The 27,577-nt window shown below is 37.4% G+C and overlaps 2 protein-coding genes across 3 annotated transcripts in view; both read left to right on the top strand.

Annotated features, from left to right (window-relative positions):
- The window catches only part of LOC122988989 (receptor-type tyrosine-protein phosphatase C-like), a 101,424-nt gene that overhangs the window by 69,673 nt on the left and 4,174 nt on the right, over positions 1-27,577 (top strand). The window contains exons 6-8 of the mRNA XM_044361675.1: positions 4,330-4,605; positions 27,011-27,250; positions 27,343-27,459. Coding sequence (XP_044217610.1) covers positions 4,330-4,605; positions 27,011-27,250; positions 27,343-27,459 — 633 coding nt within the window. The remainder of the gene's footprint in view (positions 1-4,329; positions 4,606-27,010; positions 27,251-27,342; positions 27,460-27,577) is intronic.
- LOC122988991 lies at positions 10,361-17,635 on the top strand. 2 transcript variants are annotated; one of them, XM_044361676.1, is made up of 2 exons: positions 10,361-16,680; positions 16,890-17,635. In XM_044361676.1, the coding sequence occupies exon 1, from the start codon at positions 10,457-10,459 to the stop codon at positions 12,290-12,292; it is 1,836 nt and encodes a 611-aa protein (XP_044217611.1). In that variant the 5' UTR covers positions 10,361-10,456; the 3' UTR covers positions 12,293-16,680; positions 16,890-17,635. The 2 variants fall into 2 exon arrangements, 1 of the variants encoding a protein (XP_044217611.1); XR_006404921.1 differs by having other exon boundaries at positions 11,050-16,680; positions 16,871-17,635.

Here is a 27,577-nt window from a genome sequence, read left to right on the forward strand (position 1 = left end):
GTTTAACTAACTGTCACTGTTCCTTTGTTTTTTCTTATCTTTTACATATTTTATTGTACTTAGAATACCTGTTCTTGCTATTTGTTGCCTCTTTTGTTTGCTATTCCTTTGATTGATTGGTTTATCACGCAGTATTTGCACTTGTCTTAATTGCCTGTTTTTTTTGTTTTTATTTATTCTCTCATTTCTTCACTTTATGTAAAGCAATTTGAGCTACACCCCCTTTATTATTATTATTATTATTATTAACATTCTGTTATTGAACATTGAAAAATTATGAAAGACCTGCGCACTGTTGATCACTTGTTCTCATTTTATTGACAATGTATCGGCCCTCAGACATTCATCAGGAAATGTTGATGATTGATTTTTTGGTCACAATTTATGATCCGATGCACCTGCCCACAAAACTTTTTTGAATGCAAGAATTTTGTGTTACCGGCAAGATTTTTTTTTTTTTTTTTTAAATCAACAAACATCAGACTAGAACTGAAAAAGTAGCTGGGTTTATGACCATAACTGAAATCATCCAATTAAGTTGTCAGTCCTGTGCTTTATACTCCCAACCATTTAGTGTGTTGTGTTTGGGGGTCTCAATTGTAATGACCTGGATATTCATATGAACAGCTGCCTCACACCAAAAACAGTTCCTATCCTTAACAAGATAAACAAAGAATGGCTACAGAATACACAGGTAAAAAATTATGTTGAATTATTGCCATGAAATGTTAAGTATATTAAGTTAAAATACTCCATTACAAGTAAAAGTCCTATATGAAAAATCCTCCTTAGGTAAAAGTACATAAGTAATAGCAGCTAAATGTACTTAAAGTATTAAAGTAAAAGTACTCATTTCATCTATCTGACTGATATATTTTTTATTTATGACATCACCAGATTATTAATACTGAAGCATCAGTGTGTAAGCAGCATGTTACTGTTGTAGCTACTGGAGCAAGTTTCAACTACTTTAAATACAGTTAGCTAGTTTAGTCCAGTGGTTCCCAACCTAAGGTGGCCTGACCAAATTACTAATGGAAAACAGGTCAAAACTATATTGACTTATAAATATTCAACATGTGATGTGCAATTGAGTCAAGTTCTGGGAAATTGTAGTAGTTACCAAAATTTAGTAAGGTTTAATGCAAAAAAAACCCAAAAACACATCTAATCCACCAACTACACACAAATAAACTATGTGAGAAAAAAATTACTTCATGATTAACAGGTCAATTCACATATACCTTTTAGGGTGTATATATAGTTTTTGTGTATGAAATATGTAATGTGCAATTTTGTTTGAAAATAAAAAATTTGCTAAGCAGTATGAAACTCAAACCTCTCCCACCACAATCAACCTCTTGCCAAATATTATTCACTATTTAAGACCTACATTTATGCAACTAATTTGTAATAGCTATTTTCATTCTCTAGTGACATTCAGTGCCAATACATGAAGTAGTGTGATGCTCATATAGTGAAAAGAAAGGAAAGTGATCTTCTTTTAATCATAATATATTTCTTGGAATTTTCCCAATTTCTTCTGTCCTAATTTAACCAGTTAATTAAACTTTAACTTCCAAATTATGGGATGGTTCCAGTGAGGGTAGAGTACATAATATTTCTGCATATTATATTTAGTTATATTGCTTCATGTTGTGTTCATTCACATGGAAAAATAGAGAAAAAAAACCTACAGTATGCTTGTTTATTTGGTGTGAACCACATCCCCTGTCCTGTACCTTGTACACTTCCGCTGATATCGCTGCAAAGCTACAGCCAGTTTAGATAGAAATGGATGCTTTAATAAAACAAACCCGGTTTGTGATGTGTGTATATTTATGTTATTCTGCATAATACTAATATACACCCCTTCATTACAAGTGTGTAAATTTCTTTCTCTTTTGTAATTCCAGGTCAAGATTCATCAGGTGAGTGACTGCAAATAATTTTTCCTAATATATAACATTCAGTTGTAATTCTTATGTTTATTATGTCTTCTTCTACCATCAGCTGTGCTTTACCATGTACCATACCTTCACCTCAGCCCACTTTTCACTGTCTCATCTCTTCATGTTCATAGCAGCACGAAAGCCAACATCTTATCTAAAATTAGATTAAATGAATTCAGCCTTTTAACAGAAATCAATTTCACTAATCTGGATAATACTTTTTGCGATTTTCCCAATAACCCAAAAACCATTGGAACTGGAACAGTCCATTTGCTATATTATAAACTGCAATGTGTCAACTACTGAAACAATGTATTTAAGTGGTTTTATGAAATATGTCCAGGTTGCAAAAATGATTTAAATACTGTCACTCCCAGTGTACAGGGACAGTTGCAACATGTCAAAGATATACATAATTAATCAATCAAATACTCAAAATGAAAAAGATTATTTATCATTCATGTTATTGTGACTGTTCATTTCTTTTTTTCTTTTTTTTTTTTTAAAAAAGAATACCTTTTTTCACACTACATGACAAAAAAGAGCCATCAAATTATAATGCAAGATAATTATTTAATGGGTAGAACACACATCCTCAAAAAGGTTTAAACATGAAATCAAAATGGATTAGTTTGAGGACAACATTCAGTACAGGGTCACATGGCAAATGCAGTATGATTTGGCCACTGTCCTGACTGATTTACCCTGTTTAATGCCATCTGAAGCCTATCTATCTATCGATATCTATCTATCTATCTATCTATCTATCTATCTATCTATCTATCTATCTAGTTTATGTAGGCCTTTAGGTTTTTAAAATATAAATGAAACTTGGTTCAGGGATGGTTGTAACAAGGTGTTACAAACGTCCCCGTATCACCAGCCATGTTTTCACCTCATGTGAACTAGCTTGACTGTTAGTTTGACACATGTTAGTCATTTCTATTTTTAGCTTACAAAACAGTGATTCTAATAATACTTGTTTGGATTACTAGACATTTGATCTCAGGAATAGTATCCAAAAAATACATTTGATAAAAAAGTTAAATTTTTATCTCAAAAAAACACTTTTGCTGGTAACTTTCTCTGGGAGTTTCAAATGTGGCTCCTTTTTTGTAAGTAAGAAGACCATCTAACTGAACATTTGCAGAGTTAGTGTAATCACTGTAGCTTGTTTCTGATTTGGAGGAATTCAAGGTGTTACAACAGTCCCATGTTACAACTGTCCCTGGTGTCCCCTACATAATGTGTAAAATAAAACCCACATTATAATATTACTAAATATAAAATAAAATAAAGTGAAAATACAATATATAGAACATGTACTTCACCGTGTTTACACAACCTGTAAATCAGTGCCTTGGTTTCTGAAGCCATAAGCATAACAGAACCTCCCTCTTCCCAACGGACACAGACTCACCACCGGTCTTGATTAACCAAAATAAGCCTCTTTCAGCTTACCCCAGAAAGTCGTCCTACAGGTTTAATGGCACTGTGGGTCTTATCTGTGTCGGATGCAACCCAAAGCTGCCCTGGAAAGAAATCATCCTTAGTGGCACTGTGGGAGTTAGAAAACACACCACAGTCTTTTTTCTCAAACCTACCAACCATTGACCTCAGTACCCATGTAACATAAGACGGAAAATAAACCCACTTGATAATAACAATAAAAGCAAGATAAAATAAAGTGAAAATACAATGCATAGAATGTATACTTTAGTGGTGGTAATTTGAGACTTAATAAGCGAAAACTTAGAAAATATTTCACCATGTGTACACAATCTATATATCAGCGCCTAGGTCTCTGGATACCCAAGCTCAGGGCATTGTAGTAATTGCCTAAATTAAGCAAGGTTTAACACAAAAAAACCAAACAAACAAACAAAAAAAACCACCCGAATACATGTCTAACTCCACCAACTACACACAAATGAACTATAGGAGGAAAAAATTAATACATGATAAACAGGTCAATACTATATTCACCGGCCACTTTCTCAGGTACACCTGTGCAATCTGATGCAATCCAATACAGCAGCACTGCTATGAATCTACATTTATGAATCTTAACATTAACTAAATGTTAATATTTTTTGTATTTTTTATTCCTTTCTAATTTCTTTTGAATGTGACCTCCACACTCTGCACCAGCCCCGACACCTCCACAGTGTGAGTATCCGTTTAAAAGATAATCCATCTAATGTTGTTTTAATGTTTGTATTTCTCTCTTACTTTACAATGAATATGTTGAAAGTGGAGTGTACAGAATGATCCTCGGCATACACAGGAACATTTTCCACATCTATATGAACAAAGTTAAAATAAATGGCAGATGGTTCATCTTACTAACAGGTTTCACTGTGTATTGTTTGTGCAGGTTCTTACACTGTTACACCTATCAAGTTTGGCTTCCAGATCAACTTCATAAACTCTTCCCTTGGCACCTACACCGTAAATGTTAAAGAAGAAGGCCAAAATCAGATTGGAGGCAAAGCCATTTTTCAGCACTCCAATCCAAACATAACAACACATAATATCACAGCCCTGAAGCCCTGTACTGACTACGAGCATAATGTGACATTTGACCATGCTGGCACAAAAATACTCTGTGACCATAGCGATTATAAAACTACAGTGACGACAATGGAAATGAGTGAGTAAAAATAATTCATACTGTTGTATTGTATTTTTCTTTTAACTTTAGAAATGAGTGAAAATGGGAGAGACATTTGTGCATCACTTCTATATTTCAGCTGAAGATGACATTAAACTTAGCAGCTGCATCCCTGGATATCTTTGTTACAAGAGTGACTGGAACATCAGCTCTGTGCAAATAAATAATCTTACAGCCATGCAATGCCGAAATGACAATAAAATGTTCTGTATTAGACCTGGTTATAATGACATTTGCACAAATTTGATGACAACCTTCACTCAAGAAAAGTGTGTGAACTTTAGTCTTACTCAACACATCAGTGCTGGTATGTATAATACAGTCTACATGCATTTAAAAATACATGTTATGTAGACCTCCTTTCATCATGTTTTATATGTGCTTTTTTCTCTTTTTCAGCTGAATTTTTAAATCCAAGTGAAATAAATCTGATTCCTCCCACTAAACTTCCTGCAAAAATAGAAAGCAAAAATTTACCTCCAAAATGCACTGATCTCACCTTTGATTACATCTGTTCTGGTAAGTGGTCAGACTGAAAATAGAGAGACTTTGTTTGTCAGCAATATTATAAATGGATTTACATGGATACAGATGGTGATTCAAATCTGCATTTCCATTGTTTTGTACTCATAGTGTAAACGAGATGAAGATGTAAAGTGGAGTAATTTTTGCAGGAGTAGAAAACATATTTTTCTAATAACTGTAGTGACATAAATTGTGTCTTCTGGTATGTGAGGAAGGTGGTGGTGAGGTGTTGCTTTGTGATCTCTGTGAATCAGTTTTGAATAGAATATTGGTTTTTGCTTTGAATGTCTAAATCTAAACTGTTTAAAACTGATCTTAAATTCTGAGGTACAAATATTAGTTGATTGAGAAATGTTGTCACCCTTCTGTCTCCTCAGATTCTTACAATAATCCCAAGAAAGTATCTGAACTGGAGCCTTTCACAGACTACACCTGTACTGGTCAGATCAAGGAAAATGATGTCACCATAAAAAACACAACTGCTATCCGGTTCAAGATTGACTGTGGTATGTTGTTGCAATGATAGCTTGTAATCTAAGATACTAAATACCAGATTACTCAGTTCAGTGTTAAAGATGTGTGATGTGTTTCAACAGATCTTAATATAATAACACAAAGGGACTCAACCAATACCTCCATTGAGTTGAGCTGGACAACAACCAGTCAGAACTGTCAAGAGGTCCCCGAACTTGATGGGCTTTCATATGACTGCAGTTGTCACCCTGTGAATTCGATATGGGACAAGAAACGTGCAAAACGTAAGTAAAATTTTAAAAACCTTTTCCATTTTAGATCAATGTATATTTTGGAGTCTTGCAGATTAATTTGCTGGTCAGTTTATATGACAAGTGAGATATACTATAAAGACATTTAAAACTTCCATTGGCCTCAAGTATATCATTTTTCTTCTGTGCTCACATTTTAGTACATTGAGGGATAATAGGTGTAAATAAGCTGAGATGAAACGACAAGTCACACTTTGGTACAAGTTATTAATGAAAAATAAAATCAATTAAATATGATACAGAAATAATATTGAAAGAGTTTAATTACCTTTTTTCAATAGAACAACATGATGAGAAATTGTGATTACAGATAAAATTGTTGCACTTCATATGATTTGCTGGTTATTTATTTGAAATAGTTTTTAGAAAGTGTGATATTAGTTGATTCTCTGTCTGTCAGCCATGTAGTACACAGTGTACACAAAAGTGTTACCTTGCAGGACCAGTCAGTGATCTACAGTCGCAGTGACACATTGATGATTTAGATATCTATATTCTTGTCAGTTAATGGTAACTCAACAAATATTTCTTAACTTTAGGTTCAGTCTTTTTACATCTCTTTATATGTTCCTGTTGTTATTAAATCAGACACCAAAAGCAGCTAATGAAAACTAAACTGTTACAGCTACAGTTAACAAACAGCGACCTGGAGGAGCATGTCATTTTTCTGGACTGAAACCATACATCAGTTACACCTGTGAAGTCCAACCCACCTACAACAACAAGAATGTTGCCAAACCAACTGAAGTTACAGGGAAAACTGAGCCTGAAGGTAAGTAAACGGCAAATTGTCTTTGGAAAATATTACAGTCAACACTTATATAAAGTTATATTTAGTTCAAAAGGCTAAAAAGGCTATTTATTATATAATGTTCATAGTTGAATATTAGGTTAAGATGACCATGAGCCAGTAAAAGTAACAGTTTTAACAACAGCACTGAAACTGTGAATATTTGGGGAGAAAACTGACATCACATATTGAACTACAGCTACATTAAATTATGCTTAATATGGTTTCTAAATGAATCATATCAATTTTTGGCATTGACTCAACACAAGATTTACTGTAATTAATTATTTAGTTATTATTTAAGAAAGGGATAGTAATCATAATTATAAAATTTATCTTACTTTTTATCATAATAATAATGATAATTAGAGATTATGTATTTTATATCATTAGGCTACATGTCTTATTTAATTAAATGGTGATAAATATTGATAATCAAACAACATTTCATTCCCTGATAGCAATACCAATAATAATAATGATACCAATATATAGTATACTGTATATTATATAAGAAAATGTATTTTATACATCACACACACATCCAAACCTTCCTCTTCCTCTCTACATCTTCTCTACTTTTCCTCCCTTTTTGGCTCGTATTAAGACTCACCTTCTTCACGTTCGACAACCAGTCAGTAGGATAAATGACAACCTGTGACCGTGACAGTCTGACAACCCCACTGAGTTTCAGGCACTCTGATTAGCCAGACTCCTAACACAGCTCCGGCCAACACATAACAGCTGTGTGGGATAAATGGAATAACAAAAAGTAAAATTTTGAAAGCTGTTTTAAAATAATTTCGCAATTCCATTTCAAAATTCAGTTATTAATTAATCGTTTAAAGGAAATACTGATGCCCAAGACAATCAACACAGTAACATTAATGAGCTTAATCAGTGTTAAAACTGCTGGTATTTTAAACTCAACAATCACTTAAACTGTGAATAAGCATAAAGTGTTGCATCTAAAGGAAAATATGTTGTTGTTTTTTTCACTCTCTTACAGTACCAGATGATTTTTCCAAGTTTGACATAAGTGTTCCAGAGCATAATGTGATTGAAGTAATCTGTCATGTGAAAGATTTCCATGGGCCTAAGAAGCTATACAATGCAACTCTTAGATATAATGGTGTCATTCAGAAGACGACGCCACCAAAAACGGACTGTAATTTTATATTCAAAGATCTAAGCTACTCTACGACCTACGACGTGGAGGTTTGTATAATCCTACTTTTCATTTAACAGTGTTGTTCAGTTTATTCCTCATACTTATATGAGTTCCATAATTCCTAAGTTAAAGGGATGCTCTGTCTTTTCAGGTGGTTGCTTTCAACGGACACCTTTACAGTAAAACCAAGACAGAACGTGTTAGCACTTCCTGTACGTGTGATCTTAATTAATGTCACAAGTTGCTCAGATAGAACATTTAATTCAGACTTACCATACATGTCAATTTCTGCACATTTTAATCTTTGATATAAATGCCACCCCTTAGATATATTTCTGTTATAACCATAATTTTACAGACAGTGACAAATTTGTCATTCGTCTTCTGGTCCACATCATCATCATCCTCATATCTGTGGCCGTGTTTTGTGTCGTCTACAAGATCCACATGAAGAAGCTCAGAAATTCCGAGTAAGGATCATTTTGCATCTTATCTCCTGCATCAGTTTGACTGTAACGTTGCCTCTGGCCAGTTTTACAGTTGTAATGAGTTTTAATTTCCTGTAGAGGAGAGTTATTGTTGTTCCAGCTGAACTCAATTCTTTAATCAAATTGATAAAAACAGAGGTGAAAAATGAAATATATGGTTTACCCATTCTGTATGTAGCAACATGAATATGCACTATATACAGCAGGATACAAAATTATATGCATTTCTCTGAAGCCAAACTTCACCACGTATTTTCTCCTCAGGGATGTGTATGACGATGTTATGCTTGAGTCAACAGCCAGTGAGTAAACTTAAGCTGTCCTGTTCTTCCTGTCCTGTCCTGTCTTAGAGTAGGTAGCAAACAGCAATTACTTTCAGCAGCTGCAAATGACTGATGTTTTTTTAGCTGTTAGGTTATGGTTAGGTTAGGTTAGGTCACTTGTTAATGGTAGGAAGATCATCAGGAATTCTGTATTGTGTACAGTATTACAATAGCTTTTAATATAACTTGTAGTTTTAAAGTCACTTAGACAAAACCTTTTTATGTAGTAAGTGTTATGGATATTCCATAACTGACCAGGACAACAGAATGTCAAGCTGTACTCTTCTGTTCTCTCAAACAGAAGATAACACATGTTGTTTAATAAACCAGGAGCCTCACAGGCGAACCAAGGCCAGAATGCGGGTCATCATCAGACGCAACAAGACAAACCAAAGATACAGATTTAGGTCATAGGTTTATGATTCGGAACTGACGAACTAGTTTCTATGATTGGCTTAAAGGCTGGTTTTGGACTGTGAGGGTCAGACGAGTTAGGGGACACCGTACGAACAGGAGGTGTCCCTTGAGTCGCTCTCCCTTGCAAGGTTCTTCATTAAAGTTTTCCCAGAATCATCATACGAAGTTTGGTTTGGTCTTCTCTTCTTCAAACTGACAACTGCCAGTGCATCAGCTCCGAAAATCCACAACAATTTGGCGTCACGAACAGGATTTCAACACAACAAAGACGTGGTAAGTGCATAATTTTATTTTATTATTGTGCCTTACCATGTCTGCGTTTGACGAAATCACAAAGAAACTGTGCATCACTTTCACTTTAAAGGTGGTCACAAAGTGAACAAAAAAAAAAAAAGCAAAAAGCAAAAAGCTGATGGTTAAAGAATCTAAACACATGAAAATGTGTTGAAACTGTGCAGTGATAAGCAGGTGCAAAGCATGTGGTTGTGAAGAGGAAAAAAAAGGCAGAGTTGAGTGAGTCTTAACTCCTGCAGTGCCACAAAAGTGGCTGGGATTTCTGGGCTAGCTTCGGGCTACGTCCGGCACAGAGGGACCCACCTGAGGTTTAAACTATAGAAAAGACGTTTTCGGGGTAGGATTTGGCCTATTTCGTTTAAGCCAAGACCGGGGATCATCCACTCTGTGTCCTGTGAGAAATGTTTTCAGACTTGGGATTCTAAGTCCTAGAGTCGGGCGCCGGTAAAAATTTTTTCAAACAATAAACAGTGTACACAAGACGAAGAGTTGCTTCGTCGGTTTGGCTTCAGATCACTGCTATTGCACCAGGAAGAGAGGTGTAAAAAAAAGAACTTCGGTGATGCTGGGAAAGTTTTGATGTGTCTGTTTTGTGTTTGATGTGTTTGTTTGTGTGATGTTTTTAATGTAAATGTGTTAAAATGGGCAACAACACGTCTAAAGCAGTGAGTAGAACACAATCTACTACAAAATTAATTCATTCACCAAAACACAAGAGAAAGAACAAATCTGTTTCAGTAGGAAACAAACGCACCAATTCAGAAGTAAAAGGTCAATCTGCCATTGATAAGCTTCCCGAAGCAAACCCCCACACACTCACAGATGCACAATATAGAGCGATGTTTTCTCCACAATCTCCGGCGGGAGTTGTTGGTAGATTGAAAGGATGGACTTGTGTGTTTCCATTTTCTTCCCTTATGAATCAGTGGACAGACGGCGAATGGCCATACGAAGGAGCGTTTGATAGAGATAAGCTTCAGATTGCTGAGTACAATGTTAACCCAGATTTTGGAAATCCATCTTGGGATAGTGCGTATATGAAAGATTGTGTAAATGTGTGGTTAACTGTTGCTCGTCAGAGGTGTGGAGTGAGTCTGGATGAAAAAAGAGTTGATCGTTTTTCTGATGAGTTCAGAGCAGCAGTGGAGAACTGTGTTAAATGTGTGACAGCATGTCACTTGCCTATGTTGGAAGCAGAGTTGCAAACCAGAGCTACAGAAATGATGAAAATTAAACAGAGGCATGGTGAGAATGTGAAGGCCATTTCCAAAGCTATCATATACGGTTGGGCAAAACGGCAAACTGATGCTCCCTCTCCACAAACTTTGTTGACCATTGTATCCAAAGCTGGAGTGCCTTTGCAAGAGTCACACACAAACAAAACAATGATTTCAATTTTTCCACAACTTTCACCTTCAAACCCCTTTTCAGCTGCTAACATGACTGATCAAACCATTTCACAACAAGCAAAGACTGACGATGAATTTCTCTTACTAGCCGCAGCTGTTGAGGGACAAAGACTACAGACTGAAGTAGAAAGGGAAAGAGACAGTCAGGCTGCTAGAGAAAGGGAAAGAGTTAAACAGGAAAAGAAAGATAGAGCCGACGAAGAAAAAGCTAGGAAAGCTGCAGAAAAAGAAAAGAAAGCTAATTTGTCATTCAAACAGGAAAAAAGCCAGAAAAGAAAGGAAAAGAAAAGACATTTAGCTGCCGTTGCTGAAGAAACAGAGATAGACACTCAGGACAGCTCAGGAGAAAGTGAGGTAGAACTTGAGTTACAAGGAGCCAGAGGTAAGGGGGAGGAGTCTGACACAGACCATAGTGACGACACAGAACCTGCAGTCAGGCCAAAGATGACACAGAGACGAGGTACAACTAGAATGACACATTCACATCTGGAAAGACATACAAGATCGAAAACTAACATTTTAGAGCCCCCTCTAAACATTGCATCCACCTCAATAAATGCTCCAAAAATCATGGTTGGCAACACAGCTGTCTGCAAACCATGGACTCCTGCTGAGATAGTTGGAATGACACAAAATGCCCCCAATCCGACCACAAACCCAGATGAATACTGGGGATGGTTAAGATATGTATGCTCTGTGTATAACTGTCTGATACCTGATGTTGAACAATTACTTGCTGGCTCATACAGAACGGAGTGGGATTTGTGCAAAGGTGAATTTCTTTTCCCTGCTCGGACAGAGGATGGCCAGTGGCCTCCTCATAGAACCATGATTGACTGGTTAAATGAAGAAGCAAAAACAGCAATAAGAAAATGTGCACGACAGCGCACTGACTTTAATAAAGTAATTCACTGTGTCCAAGATGCATATGAAACGGTACCTGAGTTTGTTAACAGATTTACACGTACTTGGGATAGCAATGCAGGAATAGGACGAGAAGGAAATGAATATTTTGTTGTTACAACCTTTGTGCAAAATCTAAAACCAAATGTTGCAGCTGCATACAAATTGTCTGTCACCGATTGGCAAACCAAAGACTGGAAAGCAACGGTAAACAAAATGATGGCGCTAGATAGGTGTGAAGTTTTTGCTGAAGACAAATCTGCCTCCTTCCCAAAACAAATGTTACAGCATGCGCGACAGGGGGGTGGACAACAGCATTTCAAAAACAATAACAAGCGAAAACCGGGAAAGTGTCACAAATGTGGGAAAGCGGGACATTGGGCTAATGAGTGTAGAAGTGGTCGTCGTCAGAACAAGCAAAATTACCCATTCCAGGATCACCAAACAAGGAATTTCCAACAAACAGCCCCCCTTGCTTTACCACAACAACAACAACAACCACTACCACCTCCTCCACATGTTGATAATGTGAAGCATGGACAATATTACAATCAAGCATAGAGAGGCCATAGAGGGGCAGGATCAGAAAAAACATTTCCCATTCAAGCAGCTGTAATTCGACTTTCAAAAGATCCTTCAGAAGATCCAATAATGCCTGTTGAAGTAAATGGTAGTAGAGTTGACATTATGGTAGATAGTGGGGCCACAATTTCCACTGTTAAAGCTGATGAGCATGTATGTACACCAACACCTAATTTTGTCACCACCGTGGGTGTTTCCGGCGTTCCTGTTGTTGAGCCACTATCACAGAGAGCTAAAATAACTGTTGAAGGTTCAGATGTGCAACATTCTTTCCTGATTTCTGAGAAAAGTCCAATTAATCTCATGGGACGAGATTTACTTTGCAAGCTACATGCCACCATTCAATGCACACCTGATGGATTGTTTTTAAGCCTACCTGATGTGAAGGCTGCTCATGCATTTCAGTTTTTGAAAACTATTGCTGATTGTTTGTATTGTTGGTCATTGACTGATTTTAACATGGCTTCCATTTTCACAGTATCTAGCATTCAAAAAATTGCTCAAATTTCACCAGCATGTGCAACACAGATGTCTGCCATGAGGCCTGTACTACAGTGTCACTGTACAGCAGCATTTAACCCCCCAGAGGTGTACAAACAATTAGCTGATGTGTTTTTGAATACACAAGAGGGGTTGGAGTGTGAACAATGTTTGTTTGTTGGTCCACAGGGATGTGCAATTCCAATTCGGTTATCTGACGCACAGCGCAAATTGGTTAATGATAAAGATTCATTTCCATACATCACTGTAGCTGTCTCTCCTGGCTGTGACCCACAACAGCTTGAAAGCATGGTGGCACAGTGCCAGGCATTGAGAGGAGCTGCGCAGACTCCTCAAACTCAAACAATAACACACTTGGGCCTTGAGCTGTACATGTTATCTTTAACTGAGCACATCCAGCTACCTCAGAGTAGGTTTGTTTTGCAACAACCACCCCTCCCCACACAGTATGGGCCTCCATCAGAGCTTTCAGAGGTTCCATCTATTTTATGGGCTAAACATAAAAACCATGTGGGTTTTGTGAATTCGGCTCCACCTCACGAAGTCACACTCAAACCTGGTGCTAAACTACCAATGGTCAGGCAATACAATTTGCCACACAAGTCAATTGCTGGTATTGAAGGTGTAATTCAGTCTTTACTGGATCAAGGTGTGTTGGTTCAAACAACAAGCCCATGTAACACACCCATTTTACCCATTCCAAAAGCAAACCGCCCAGATGAATGGCGTTTTGTACAAGATTTGCAAGCTATTAATAGCATTGTAGTGCCAACAGCTCCAATTGTGCCAGACACAAATTCGATTTTAGCTTCACTACCATCCAACTCAACACACTACACAGTCATTGATTTGAGTTCAGCTTTTTTCTCAATCCCGTTGCATCCAGATAGCCAGTATCTGTTTGCATTCACATTCAAAGGAAAACAGTACACCTGGCAGCGTTTGCCTCAGGGTTTTGTCGAGAGTCCTACAGTTTACGCAGCAGCAGTGAAACGGGACTTGGATGACCTCCACTTTCCAGGGGGCTCCACTCTCCTACAGTATGCAGATGACCTCCTGATAGCTTCACCATCACAGGAAGCTTGTCGAACGGACTCCATCTTGCTCCTACAGAGACTAGCTGAGTGTGGTCATAGAGCATCACTTACCAAACTGCAATTTTGTCGGTCTGAGGTGACATACTTGGGTCATGTTTTGAAAAATGGACAGCGCCTGTTGTCACCGGAGAGGTTGAAACTGCTGGTTAACATGCCTCCTCCCACAACCAAGAAACAAATGCTCTCGTTCTTGGGGATGGCGAATTATTGCAGACATTGGATCTTTGAGTATGCTGCTATGGACTCTGTTTTGCGAAACGCCACACTGCAATCAGCTCCTCCCAAGGTGCAGTGGACTGAGGACATGAACAAAGCTTTTCAGGACTTGAAACATGCTCTCACCTTGGCTCCGGCATTGGGGCTGCCGGACTATCATCAGCCGTTCCATCTGCATGTACATGAACGAGATGGCTTTGCTACAGGCATTCTCGTGCAAAAACATGGGTCTCATTACCGTCCAGTTGCGTACTACTCCTCTCGACTAACCCCTGTGGTTCTTGGCATGCCAGGTTGCTTAAGAGCGGTGGCCGCCGTTGCCATCATGATTGAGAAATCTTCTCCAATTGTACTGGCTCATGACTGTGTTGTGCACGTTCCACATGCAGTACTTCACATCTTGAACACATCTGCTACCCAACACATGACAGCTGCACGTCGTTCAGGCTATGAAGCAATCATTCTTCATAGTCCACACATCACTTTAAAACGCTCACCTCCATTGAATCCAGCTACTCTCCTTCCATTGATTGACACAGATGATGAGCATGATTGCATCACAACTATTGACCTGTGTACATCCCCAAGGCCAGACTTGTTGCAGACACCAATACCCAATTCTGATTTGATTTTTTACACTGATGGTTCAGCTAGCAGACCATCTGATAGCACACATCTAGCTGGCTATGCAGTAGTTAACGATTGGGGGGTAGTAGAGGCAAAAGCACTGCCTCCAGGTACCTCTGCTCAAGCAGCAGAACTGTATGCTCTAACTAGAGCGTGTATTCTTGCTTCTGGTAAGGTGGCTACTATTTACACTGACTCAAGATATGCATTTGGCGCTGCTCATGATTTTGGCCAGTTATGGAAGATGAGAGGTTTTGTGTCATCTTCTGGAAAACCACTACAGCATCACACTTTGGTTAATGACCTGTTAGATGCTATTTTGCGCCCATCTCAGCTTGCAATCATCAAATGTGCTGCTCACACGAATGGAACTGATCCTGTTTCACGAGGAAATGCAATGGCTGACACTGCAGCCAAACAAGCGGCACTTTCCTCTCCCTCTTTGGTACTTCAATGTGCCTCCACACAACCTACCAATCCAATTCCAGTTCCTTCCGCTAATGATGTCGTGACAATGCAAAATCACGCTGATGACAGGGAGCGAAGTCTTTGGTTGCGTAAAGGTTGTAAAGTTGACGCGGAGTCTGGCTTGTGGCTCCACCCTGATGGTCGACCGGTTTGCCCTCGAGCTCTCCTTCATGTACTGGCACGTGTGACGCATGGTCCAGCGCATGTTGGAAGAGGGGTGATGAATGATGTTATTCGCTCACAGTGGTTTGCTCCAGGCATTACTCAAGTTTCACAAACACTTGTGGATAGTTGTATGATATGTCAACAGACCAGAAAAAAGAATAGCACAGTGAAACATGACCACTTAGAACCCCCATCAGGTCCTTTTGTAAATATGCAAATAGATTTTGTACATATGCCAAGCTCACAAGGCTTCAAATACTTGCTAGTCATAACCGACAGGTTCTTGAAGTGGGTAGAAGCTTTTGCAACGAAAAAAGAAGATGCAAGAACAGTTGCAAAGTGTCTGCTAAAAGAGGTAATCCCTAGGTACGGAGTGCCGCAGGGAATAGATAGCGACAGAGGTCCAGCTTTTGTGTCAAAAATCACTCAGGGACTGTCAGAAATCTTAGGATTTAAGTGGCAGTTACATGTTCCTTATCATCCACAGAGTTCAGGTCAAGTTGAGAGAATGAATGCAACTATCAAAGACAGATTGACCAAAACAGTCCTAGCCACAGGCCTGAAATGGCCTGATGCACTGCCGATTGTGCTGTACTCCATTCGGAGTGCACCAAGTGCAACTACAGGACTGAGTCCTCACGAGGTGCTGATGGGAAGACCAATGTCCACAGGGACAAGTCCCCCACTGACACCACACAAAGCTACTCTGCTTTGGACGGATGAGTTCATGACTGAGTATGTGAAAAGACTAACAGAGATTTTGAGAAAGTATCATTTACAGGTGGCTGACAGACTCCCCAAACCATCGGAAGAACCAATTCATTCCTTTCGAGAAGGTGACCTGGTATTAATCAAATCTCTGGAAAAAGTGTCTTTGTCTCCTAGGTGGAAAGGTCCATACCAGGTGCTGCTGACTACTAGGACGGCCCTGAAGGTCGAAGGCAGAGCAGAATGGATCCACGCCACAAGGTGCAGACTGGCCCCCCCAACCACTGGCGGAGGAGAGCAGAGCCCTGGCAGGTAACCGGATGGTTACTCCTTTTTTCTCTCCTGTTTAGTAGGTTCGGGCAGGGGACAGGTCAAGTCGGTCCAAATGAGAGAGAGACAGGAGTCTCTCTGATTCCAGGCGAAGGAGAGCGGAAAGGCTTTCCTTCTCATGACACAGTCGGTGCCATGAACCCAGTGCCCCATGGACAGGGGCGCCCTTTGCAGAATGATCCAGAAAATGCAGACCAAGAGCCAGATCTTGGACATACGGACAAATCAATGAGCCCATTGGGACTCTACAACACTGTAAGTCCTGACAAAACAGTGAGATACATTGACAATGCTGCAATGAGAGAGTCTGAAGAAAAAGAGTCAGAAAAGACTGATGGACATATTTTACCAGCTCTCTCCCGAGTTAAACGAATTGTGAATTCTATTGTTTTTAAATGTCCTATTGACAGATGTAAAATGAATGATTGTAATATTGCATATCCAGTTACTTTTTCTCGAGGTAGATGGCGGTGGTCTACATATGATAAAACACTGTTTGAGACGAAGCAGAGTTCATCCACGTCGACGAAGGAGGATGGATTCCACATCACCATGCATCGTATGTGCTAGTAACCTCTCCATGGTGATGGCCCTCTACTGTACGCAAAGTGCATGGGTTGAAGACTTCACTTTGTGATTGATTTGTTTTATTGTTATGATGTAATCAAATGTTTGTATGACTCCCCTTTAAGTTGCTAGGATTTCATCTAGTAAGAGGCAGGAAGTGTCTTGTCTTAGGTTGTTTGCGCATGTGACTGGTGACCTCTGTCAATGACCTCCTTTAACGCTTTGGTGTTCTAGGAGATCTTCTTTGAGGATTTGCCTCACTACTGCCCCTGGTGGTTGGAAGACAGAACTCATGGGTCACATGACAGTTGTTTTAAAGGGGTACATAAGAGGGGTTTTTTATCTAATTTACTGATTGTTTGCTTTTATTGTTATTGCATTATGTGTTTAAATGATTATGTGTTTTGATGATTTTACTTTTGATTTTGTTCAATGCAATTGTTGATTCTTGTATTACTTTTGTGTGAGAATTGTTATCTGTTGTGCGGATGTTGTTTCTACTCTGTTTGTGCCCTTACAGTCCACCAGTCCAGTCATAAATTGGTAATTTGTATTGATCTTTTGATCAATAAGAGGGGATTGTTATGGATATTCCATAACTGACCAGGACAACAGAATGTCAAGCTGTACTCTTCTGTTCTCTCAAACAGAAGATAACACATGTTGTTTAATAAACCAGGAGCCTCACAGGCGAACCAAGGCCAGAATGCGGGTCATCATCAGACGCAACAAGACAAACCAAAGATACAGATTTAGGTCATAGGTTTATGATTCGGAACTGACGAACTAGTTTCTATGATTGGCTTAAAGGCTGGTTTTGGACTGTGAGGGTCAGACGAGTTAGGGGACACCGTACGAACAGGAGGTGTCCCTTGAGTCGCTCTCCCTTGCAAGGTTCTTCATTAAAGTTTTCCCAGAATCATCATACGAAGTTTGGTTTGGTCTTCTCTTCTTCAAACTGACAACTGCCAGTGCATCAGCTCCGAAAATCCACAACAGTAAGTATGAAGTGTATTGCAGTTTGAGTACCCACACTAAGTTGCAGTATTTCCTGTTTTTCTTCTTTTCTGTTGTAGTTTATGCTAATGCACCTGAATCTTAATGACATCATTAAGAAGATCGTTGATGAACACAGGCCTAACGGAGCAGCCTACCAAACCATCATTTACTCTTACTGAGTTCTTCAGTAAGTTCAATAGTCGGCATTTTAACCTGTGAACAATGGCACTCAGTGCACTTAGAATTGATACTGGCTTGCTTTACTTCTATTTGCTTAAACTGATTGTGTTTTTGTTAAATTTGTCTTTGTTGAATTATACAGATATTTTTTTTATTGTTTTAATGTGCATTTTGCAACAACTGGAACAGTCCTATTCTCATTGACATTTTAATCCCATCAAATTTGGACAGACTAAGACTAATAAAATCATGTAAAATGAAGCATTAGATCCTGACCACACTTAAAGGCATCTTTGATCATTAATGGCTTGTAACAGCTTCAATGTGCTATGCTAAAGTCAAAACTGGATCAAGCATTTGCTATTAACATTACCAGTGTTTGACTGGCAGAATACGCAAGTATTATAAAATCACACTTTTAAATCTACCTGTATAGCATGGCTTTTACATTATTTTAACTTGTACTTTATTTTCTGTTGTATTTCTGTTGTGATCATGTTGCCTGTTAATATTTCAATGAAGAGTTTTACACATGCTAATCAACGCCACCTAAAGAAAAGTAAAGTAAAAGCAGCAGCATGTAGATTTCACCTCCAGACAATTATTGTTACAGGTGGAGTTTGCAGGTGTATGTTGTGGTTTATGTTACGTCTTTTTTTTTTAACCATGTTTTGTATGTGTGAGCTGTAACATTTTATGTTTGTATGACCCTTATGAACCAATATAATAAAAATTGATGAAAATGGACCATGGTATCACACTAGCCTCTGCTGGATACTAAATGATGAAAAATAATTTAGCTTGTAACTGTAAAACAAAATTTTATCATTTGTTTCACATCTATAACCTGGGCTCAATGTGCAGTCTTCTCATGCACTTGACCACCAGACAAGTGAGGCCAAGTTTTAACTGTCTGGAGGAACACTGATTTGTTCAGAGTTTACTATTATAACAATAAACAATAAATATGTAGGTTTTCCCCCCAATGACACCCAAGAACACTGTTTATTCTTTATAGTCATTGGTATCCCCATAATTAACAGTTATGCAGTCATTTGTTTAATGGTGCAGTCAGGCAGTCCTTATTGGCTTGTAAAGTAAGGAAATATCAGATGACAATATCATATTTATGAGGTATTTGTGTTCAGATGGACATCTCTGTATGTCAACGAGTGTTCTTGTTATTAGTCTGGATTACGTTCTTGGTAAAAAAAAAAAAAAAAAAAAAGTGAAAGCGTGAACTGGTAGTTTACAGGTTAAGATACATGCTAGATGACTGCAACATCTGTGGTTTGATTCTGGCAGCAGCTTCATGCGTGTCACCTCCCCATCTCTCCCCCCCTCACTCCATGTCTGCTCTCGACTGTTGCTATAATAAAGGCTTAAAAATGCCCTCTAAAATATTTAAAAAGAGAAATGTGTGACAAAAAAATGGAAGTTATATACTTACCATTAACCTGTACCAAACATTCCACCTTTGCTGAAATTCAAGTAGTGTTAAACTTGTTTAACACTGGTATTTACAACTTTGCAAAGAGGCACAAACACAGCCTGGCTTACGAAAGTGGCTTCTTCTCTACAAAAGACACAACTGGTCTGAAGCTGCAGGTCTGAAACTGCTATGATGTCTCTTGTGTGTTTCTTGTGCCTCACACAAATGTTACCATGTGTGTGTTCTTTTGTATTACTGTATTTCTTGGCAAAGCAAGTGATGCCCTGTAGGATATGTGTACAATAAAAACACATTGTGTCTCAGATTTGTTTGAATAACTGGATGGGAGATGCAAATTACCCATTAAAAGCAGGTAAGAGCTCCAAGCACATGTCAAAAAGAAATTTGAAAGCTTTATTGTATTTAGTTAGCATACAAGGCAAATGGTGATTTTACATGAAATGTTCAGAACAACCAAACTGCCAATACAATAAATACCAATTGCCTATAGTGCCTACTAATTTTACTTTTAGGAAAACCCCTGGACTCTTCAATAACAACTTCAGAGGGCCTTTGGAAAAGTAAACTGAAAGAATTAGACACAGTAGGTCAGTGGTTCTCAAAGTGGGGTACAAGGACCCCCAGGGGTCCTTGAGAGGGTTCCAGGGGGTCCCCGGCAAAAAATGGGAATCATTTATTTTCAAAATAATTCCATCCATAAGTAACATAATGACAGAATATATGACTATTTTGGTCATGGGTTTCATACACTTTCTGTAATAAAACTAGTAAAAGCAAAAATCTAATCAGATGGGGGTCTGTGGTCTAATTTGTGTCAGTTTAGGGGTTCTTGATGTGAAAAGGTTTGAGAACCACTGCAGTAGAGCACTGTGATTTGTTGGATGAAGACAAAGAACAATCATATAAAGGAATGGCCATACTGTATTCCTTAGCAGTGTATATGTTAAACAACCCCTTAGTGAGGAATTAAAGAACAACCTGGATCGCCTTTTCTGTACATAAACAGAAAACTTAACTATTCATTGTCGTGCTCAATGTACAAATCTATGTTCAGGAAATTCAATCTGACTTTGCACTGCATATTACATGTTTTTAATCAACAAGTTCTTCTGCTTTGCCAATAAGGGACTGGTCACCAATAGCAATATACTTGAAAGAGGAATGGTCAAGAGTAATAAGTATGGGAGTAACCAGTAACAGTTTAAGTACATACAAACTGCATTTTATAAATGCACCAGGTTGTGAATATTGCTGATTTTTGTTTGTTTCTTTGTGTGTTTTTTCTTTTTGTATTTGTGTTTGCTCTTGTGTCGTGGTTTTTGGTATGTCTTGTCTTAATTGTAGGTCTTCGTACAGTATTATGTTGTTATTGTTGAAACTTAATAAAAATAAATAAATAAATTATAATAAAAAAAATAAATACATAAAAAAAGGAGTAATAAGCAATAAATCTTTTTAGGAGTTATACTGTAGGCCTATATGTTCTTATATGGTCATTGGAAATATTGCAAATTTAACAAAATAGAATATTAAAGTAATTTTGTAAAAGTTCCTCATTAAAAGAAAACAATGTTTAATGATTTTTGAGTAAACCCTAAATATATTTAGTTAAAGATTTAAAATGAATGAAACAATGACAGGGATGCAGAAAAAGTACCCCTGGTGTGTTTGTACTGGTACTGAAAAGAAGGCGACTTCGCTGTGAGAATCAGCTTTCGGCAGTTGTAAGGTAAGCAATTTACTTAAGTTTCTGTGCGATGATTGTAGTCTAGTTTTGAAAGGGGGAAACATCACATGATTTCCTGTTTATGGTTTATCATTGCGGCTGTGTGCGTGTTGCTGCAACCAGGTGCACCTAATGATCTGGGTCCCCCACCCAAACAGACATTCACACATTGTAAGTCCTAGATATGGCGGGTCTCTGTAGAATCAAGATCCTGCTCCTCTGGGCTGCGATCATTGGTGCGGCTGACTGTAAGTAACTTTATTTACTATTTCAAATAAAATATAAGGTGCTGAAAGATAGGATAGATAAAGTAGTATTAGTAACAGAACACATGTCTTTTGTATTCTTCTAAGGTGTTGTAAAAGTGTCTCTAAAATTATTCATATACATTAATGCTTTTTATTTACGTGCATTTTCTTGTTCTCCCAAATTCACAGTATGAATACATTTTTTCAACAGAGTATCTGTTTTATCATTACATATTTATAATATGTTAAGCACATTTATATTGGTGTTTAGTATTTAGATTTCTCTCACTTTGTAAGAAATGCAATCGATGTAGACCTTGGTAACTGTTGAAGACTCACCAGCCTTTAATAAATGCACTGACCCATTAAATCAGAAGTCATGAGCCTGGACATTAGCCTACACTTAGACTTGAATTTTAAATCCCACATAAAGAGGGTGACCAAAGGAGCTTTCTTTCATTAAGAAATATTGTAAAGGTACGGCTGTTCCTATCCAAACAAGACGCCGAAAAACTTGTTCATGGGTTTATTTCAAGTAGATTAGACTATTGTAATGCTCTTTTGACCGGTCCTCCAAAACAATCCATTGATAAACTTCAATTAAATCAGAACTCTGCTGCCAGGCTTTTAACTACAACAAGAAAGAGAGAATATCACCCCAGTTTATGCTAAACTGCGCTGGCTCCCAGTGTCTTTCAGGATTGATTTTAAAGGTTCTTTTACTTGTTTACAGGGCTCTTAATGGTTTGGGATCGGCCTACGTTACTAATTCTTTGTCGTTTTATAATCCTTCAAGGCTTCTTAGATTCTCTGCTGCCATTTTTTTAAAAATACAAACGATCACACAAATAAGAAAATTAACAGCCCAACTTTTTTTAACTTTGCACCAAAACTATGTAATTCCCTGCCAAAGGATATAAGAGATGCAAACTCTGTGAATTTTTTAAAATGACGATTGAAAACTTATTTACTCAACACTGCTTTTAACTAACTGTCACTCTTCTATATTTTATTCTTATCTTTTACATATTTTATTGTTCATATGATTTCCTTTGTTTTATTTCTATCGTTCATATATTCTGTTGTACTAAGCATACTTGTTCTTGCTGCCTCTTTTGTTTCCTATTCATTTGATTGATTGGTTTTCTCGCACAGTATTTACATTTCTTTATTTTCTTGTTTCTTCACCCTATTGTAAAGCAATTTGAGCTACAGTACACCCTGTACTGTATTATTATTATTATTATTATTATTATTATTATTATTATTATTATTATTATTATTAACATTCTGTTATTAAACATTGTTAAACTTTAAAAAAAAAAAAAAATCATGAAGGAACCAAGAATTACTGCACACTGTTGATCGCTTGTTCTCACTTTATTGACAATGTATCGGCCCTCAGACCCTCATCAGGAAATGTTGATGATGGAGTTTTTCATCACAGTTTATAATCCAATGCACCTGCCCCCAAAAAAACTTTTCTTGAGTGCAAGAATTTTGTGTTACCTATAAGTTTGTTTGTTTGTTTTTTAAATCAACAGATGTCAGACTAGAGCTGCAAAAGTAGCTGGGTTTATGACCATGACTGAAGTCATCTAATTAAGTTGTCGGCCCTGCTTTTTATGCCCAAACAGGTTTAATAAAACATAACAAATGCAATAATAATTTATACTTTTCTCTTTTGTAATTCCAGGTTAACAATGTTACTTCATATATTACATTTAATTGTTTTCGTGATGTTTATAATTCTACATTCTGATAACTCAATTAATTTGCTCACTTTTTGCTTTATGCTGTTTCATTGTCACAGCAACGCCAAAGCCAGTATGTACCGCAAAATGTCCCCTGTGATCGCACATACGCACATAATGTTTCTGTGCATTATATTTAGTTATATTGCTTCATTCTGTATTCATTCCAATGGAAAAAATAGAAAAAAACCCTACGGTATGCTTGTTTCTTTGGTGCAAACCTTATCCTCTGTCCTGTACCTCATACACCTCCACTGATATCACTGCAAAGCTACAGCAAGTTTAGATGGAAATGGATGTTTTAATAAAACAAACCCTGTTTGTGATGTGTGTATATTTATGTTATTCTGTATAGTAGTCGTATACACCCCATTCATTACAAGTGTGTAAATATCTTTCTCTTTTGTTATTCCAGGTCAAATTCCATCAGGTGAGTGACTGCAACTAAATTCTCTTAATATATATCATTCAGTTGTAATTCTAGTGTTTATAATGTTTACTTCTACCATCAGCTGTGCTTTACCATGTGCCATACCTTCACCTCAGCCTCCCTTTACCTCAAGCACACTTTTCACTGTCTCATGTCTTCATGTTCATGGTAGCACCAAAGCTATGAGGAGCCATTAGGGACATTATTCAGAATTACCATACATACATATACACTTTTCATCTCACATACACATATGAAACCAAAATCATTCACATAGTATACTGAAAACAACACACATATACAAGTGAAATGCTTTACATACACAACTGAAACACTCTCACACAAACAACTGAAAAATTATACACTTACATACACAACTGAAACACTCCATGAAAACTACTGAAAAGTTTTCACACATAATGGTAAAATGTGCTCATATACAGTTAAAATGGTCCCATACAGTATTGTGAAATCCTTTTATATAAACTATTGAGTGTTCACAGTTACTATTGAAAATATATAATTTTGTCAACGGTATTTCAGTATGTTGTGTGAGAGGATTTCAGTTAAAACAAAAGACATTTCATTTGAACCACAAGGTGGCTGAGAAAGAGAGCATATGTTGTTCATTCGTTAGTGACAATGATGTCTGCTCTACAGCCTGCAAGTAGCCTAATAGAAGCAGCTAAAATGTTTTACTGATATGTTTAAAAATATAGTCCGCAATTTGCCTTAGAATTAATTTTCTAATATGCTACTCTATCAATTTATCTACAGTACTGTGCAAAAGTTTTAGGCACCCTAGATGTTTAGATTCTTATCCATTATGCAATACCATCAGGGAGGTGTCTGATCGATCCCAAATTTATTCATGACATGACAATGACCCCAAGCATACAGCTAGAGTCATAAAGAACTATTTTCAGCATCAAGAAAAATGATGCGTCCTGCAACAGATGGTATGGTATGACCCCCACAGAGCCCTGATCTCAACATCATGGAGTCAATCTGGGATTACACGAGGAAGCACCTGAGATGGCCTAAATAATAAATCCATAGAGGAACATTCTTTCTCCAGGATGGTTACAATAACCTACCTGCAAATTACCATGAAAAACTGTGTTAAAGTAGAACTGCTGCTGCTTTAAAGGCAAAGCTGCTTACAGCAAATATTGATTTCATTTAGGTTTCTGCTGTTTACTCAACTTTGTAAGAAGTTAATTGATAAATTAAAACAATTTATAGCAATATTTTTGTAAGCATTCTCACTTAACTTTTAGTTCCTAAAACTTTTGCACAGTACTGTATATCTTACTGCTCTTCTTCTCTTACCAGTTCATCACACTCACTTACGTTACAGTGGTAGAGAATTGAAGATGAAATCTGGAAACTATCATTGGACCAACACAATGTCAATATTTAATTCTGGTTGTTGATTGGTTAGGGAGGACATCCTCCCTTGTAGCGTCATTGTACTTGTCTTGGCCAATCATAGATTAGCATGAAAAAAAATGAAGTACATTAAATTGATGTAAGAGATCCCGCCCTAAGGAGGACAGCAAGAGCCCGTCCTCCTCTGCCCCCCACTGCCCCCCATCACCACTTCACATAGACTACTCTCTCTCTTCTTGCCCTGCAGGTGTCGCTATTGAAGCATTTTAATCAGAATTTCAATAATGGATTTTTTCCAAAGAAGAAAGAAATAAAATGATAGTGAAATTTGGTAATGATTTATTTCAACCAAATATTCTTTTTTATATTTTGATCTCCCTCTTGCCTCTCAAAAAACAGAGGAGGAGCAACCTCCTATACCTCTATGTACCAGCCTCCTCTGATATATATATATATGTATATATAGTTATTTGTATATGAAATATGTAATGTGCAATTTTGTTTGAAAAGAAAATGTTTGCTAAGCAGTATAAAACTCAAACTTCTCCCACCACAATCAACCTCTTGCCAAATATTATCCACGATTTAAGCCCTATATTTATGCAACTAATTAAACTAATGCCGACGCATGAAGTAGTGTGATGTTCATACAGTGCAAAGAAAAGAAATTGATCTTTTTGAATCTTAATTTATTTTGGGGGGATTTTTTTCAATTTCTTTCTGTCCTAATTTAACCAGTTAATTAAACATTGACCTTCAAATTATGGGATGGTCCCAGTGATCATACAGCACATAATGTTTCTGCACGTTTCAGCAAGTAGGTTACTGGTAGTGATAGTAAGGAGGCAGTTTGAACATGACATTGTCTGAGAGGTATTATTTGGTGCTTCTGAGTGCTGATTACCAACAGACTCTCAGGCAATCAGCACTCTAACTCAGACCTCACCTCCAATCACCCAGTCCAACACCACAGTGACTCCTACCACCAAAGGTTGGAATTTTCTCATTTATATAGGATTGTAATAAGATTGTGTTGTGCATACACTCGCACTGTGGATAAAAGGGTTACAAATACTCTATAAGCTAAAGGCACATACTTTACCTTTAGTGTGCTTTGGGAGTATTTTAAATTACTTGTGTTGTTTAACGAAATGTTAATGTTTTTTGTATTTTTTATTCCTTTCTAATTTCATTTGAATGTGTCCTCCACGCCCTGCACCAGGCCCTCCACCAGGCCCGACACCTCCCCAGTGTGAATATCAGTTTAAAAGATAATCCATCTAATGTTGTTTTAATGTTTGTATTTCTCTCTTACTTTACAATGAATATGTTGAAAGTGGAGTGTACAGAATGATCCTCGGCATACACAGGAACGTTTTCAACACCTATATAAACAAGGTTAAAATAAATGGCAGGTGGTTCATCTTACTAACAGGTTTTACTGTGTATTATTTGTACAGGTTCTTACACTGTTACACCTATCAAGTTTGGCTTCCAGATCAACTTCATAAACTCTCCCCTTGGCACCTACACCATAAATGTTAAAGAAGAAGGCCAAAATCAGATTGGAGGCAAAGCCATTTTTCAGCACTCCAATCCAAACATAACAACACATAATATCATACACCTGAAGCCCTGTACTGACTACAAGCATGATGTGACATTTGACCATGCTGGCAAAGAAATAGTCTGTAACCACAGCGATTATAAAACTACAGTGACGACAGAGAAAATGAGTGAGTAAAAATAATTCATACTGTTGTATTGTATTTTTCTTTTAACTTTAGAAATGAGTGAAATTGGGAGAGACATTTGTGCATCACTTCTGTATTTCAGCTGAAGATGACATTAAACGTAGCAGCTGCATCCCTGGATATCTTTGTTACAAGAGTGACTGGAACATCAGCTCTGTGCAAATAACAGCAAATAATATTGAAGCCGTGCAATGCCCAAGTGACAATAAAAAGTTCTGTATCAAACCTGGTTATGATGACATTTGCACAAATTTGACGACAACCTTCACTCAAGAAAAGTGTGTGAAGTCTTCCTTTAACCACATCCAACACATCAGTGCTGGTATGTATAATACAGTCTACCTGTATTTTTAAATGCATGTCATGTAGACCTTCTTTCATCATGTTTTATATGTGCTTTTTTCTCTTTTTCAGCTGAATTTTTAAATTCAAATGAAATAAATCTGATTCCTCCCACTGAACTTCCTGCAAAAATAGAAGCAAATTTACCTCCAAACTGCATCTATCTCACCATTGATTACACCTGTTCTGGTAAGTGGTCAGACTGAAAGTAGAGAGACTTTGTTTGTCAGCAACATTATAAATAGATTTACATGGATAAAGATGGTGATTCAAATCTGCATTTCCATTGTTTTGTACTCATAGTGTA

Source organism: Thunnus albacares, chromosome 9 (assembly GCF_914725855.1).
Source record: "Thunnus albacares chromosome 9, fThuAlb1.1, whole genome shotgun sequence".
Classification (NCBI taxonomy): Eukaryota; Metazoa; Chordata; class Actinopteri; order Scombriformes; family Scombridae; genus Thunnus; species Thunnus albacares.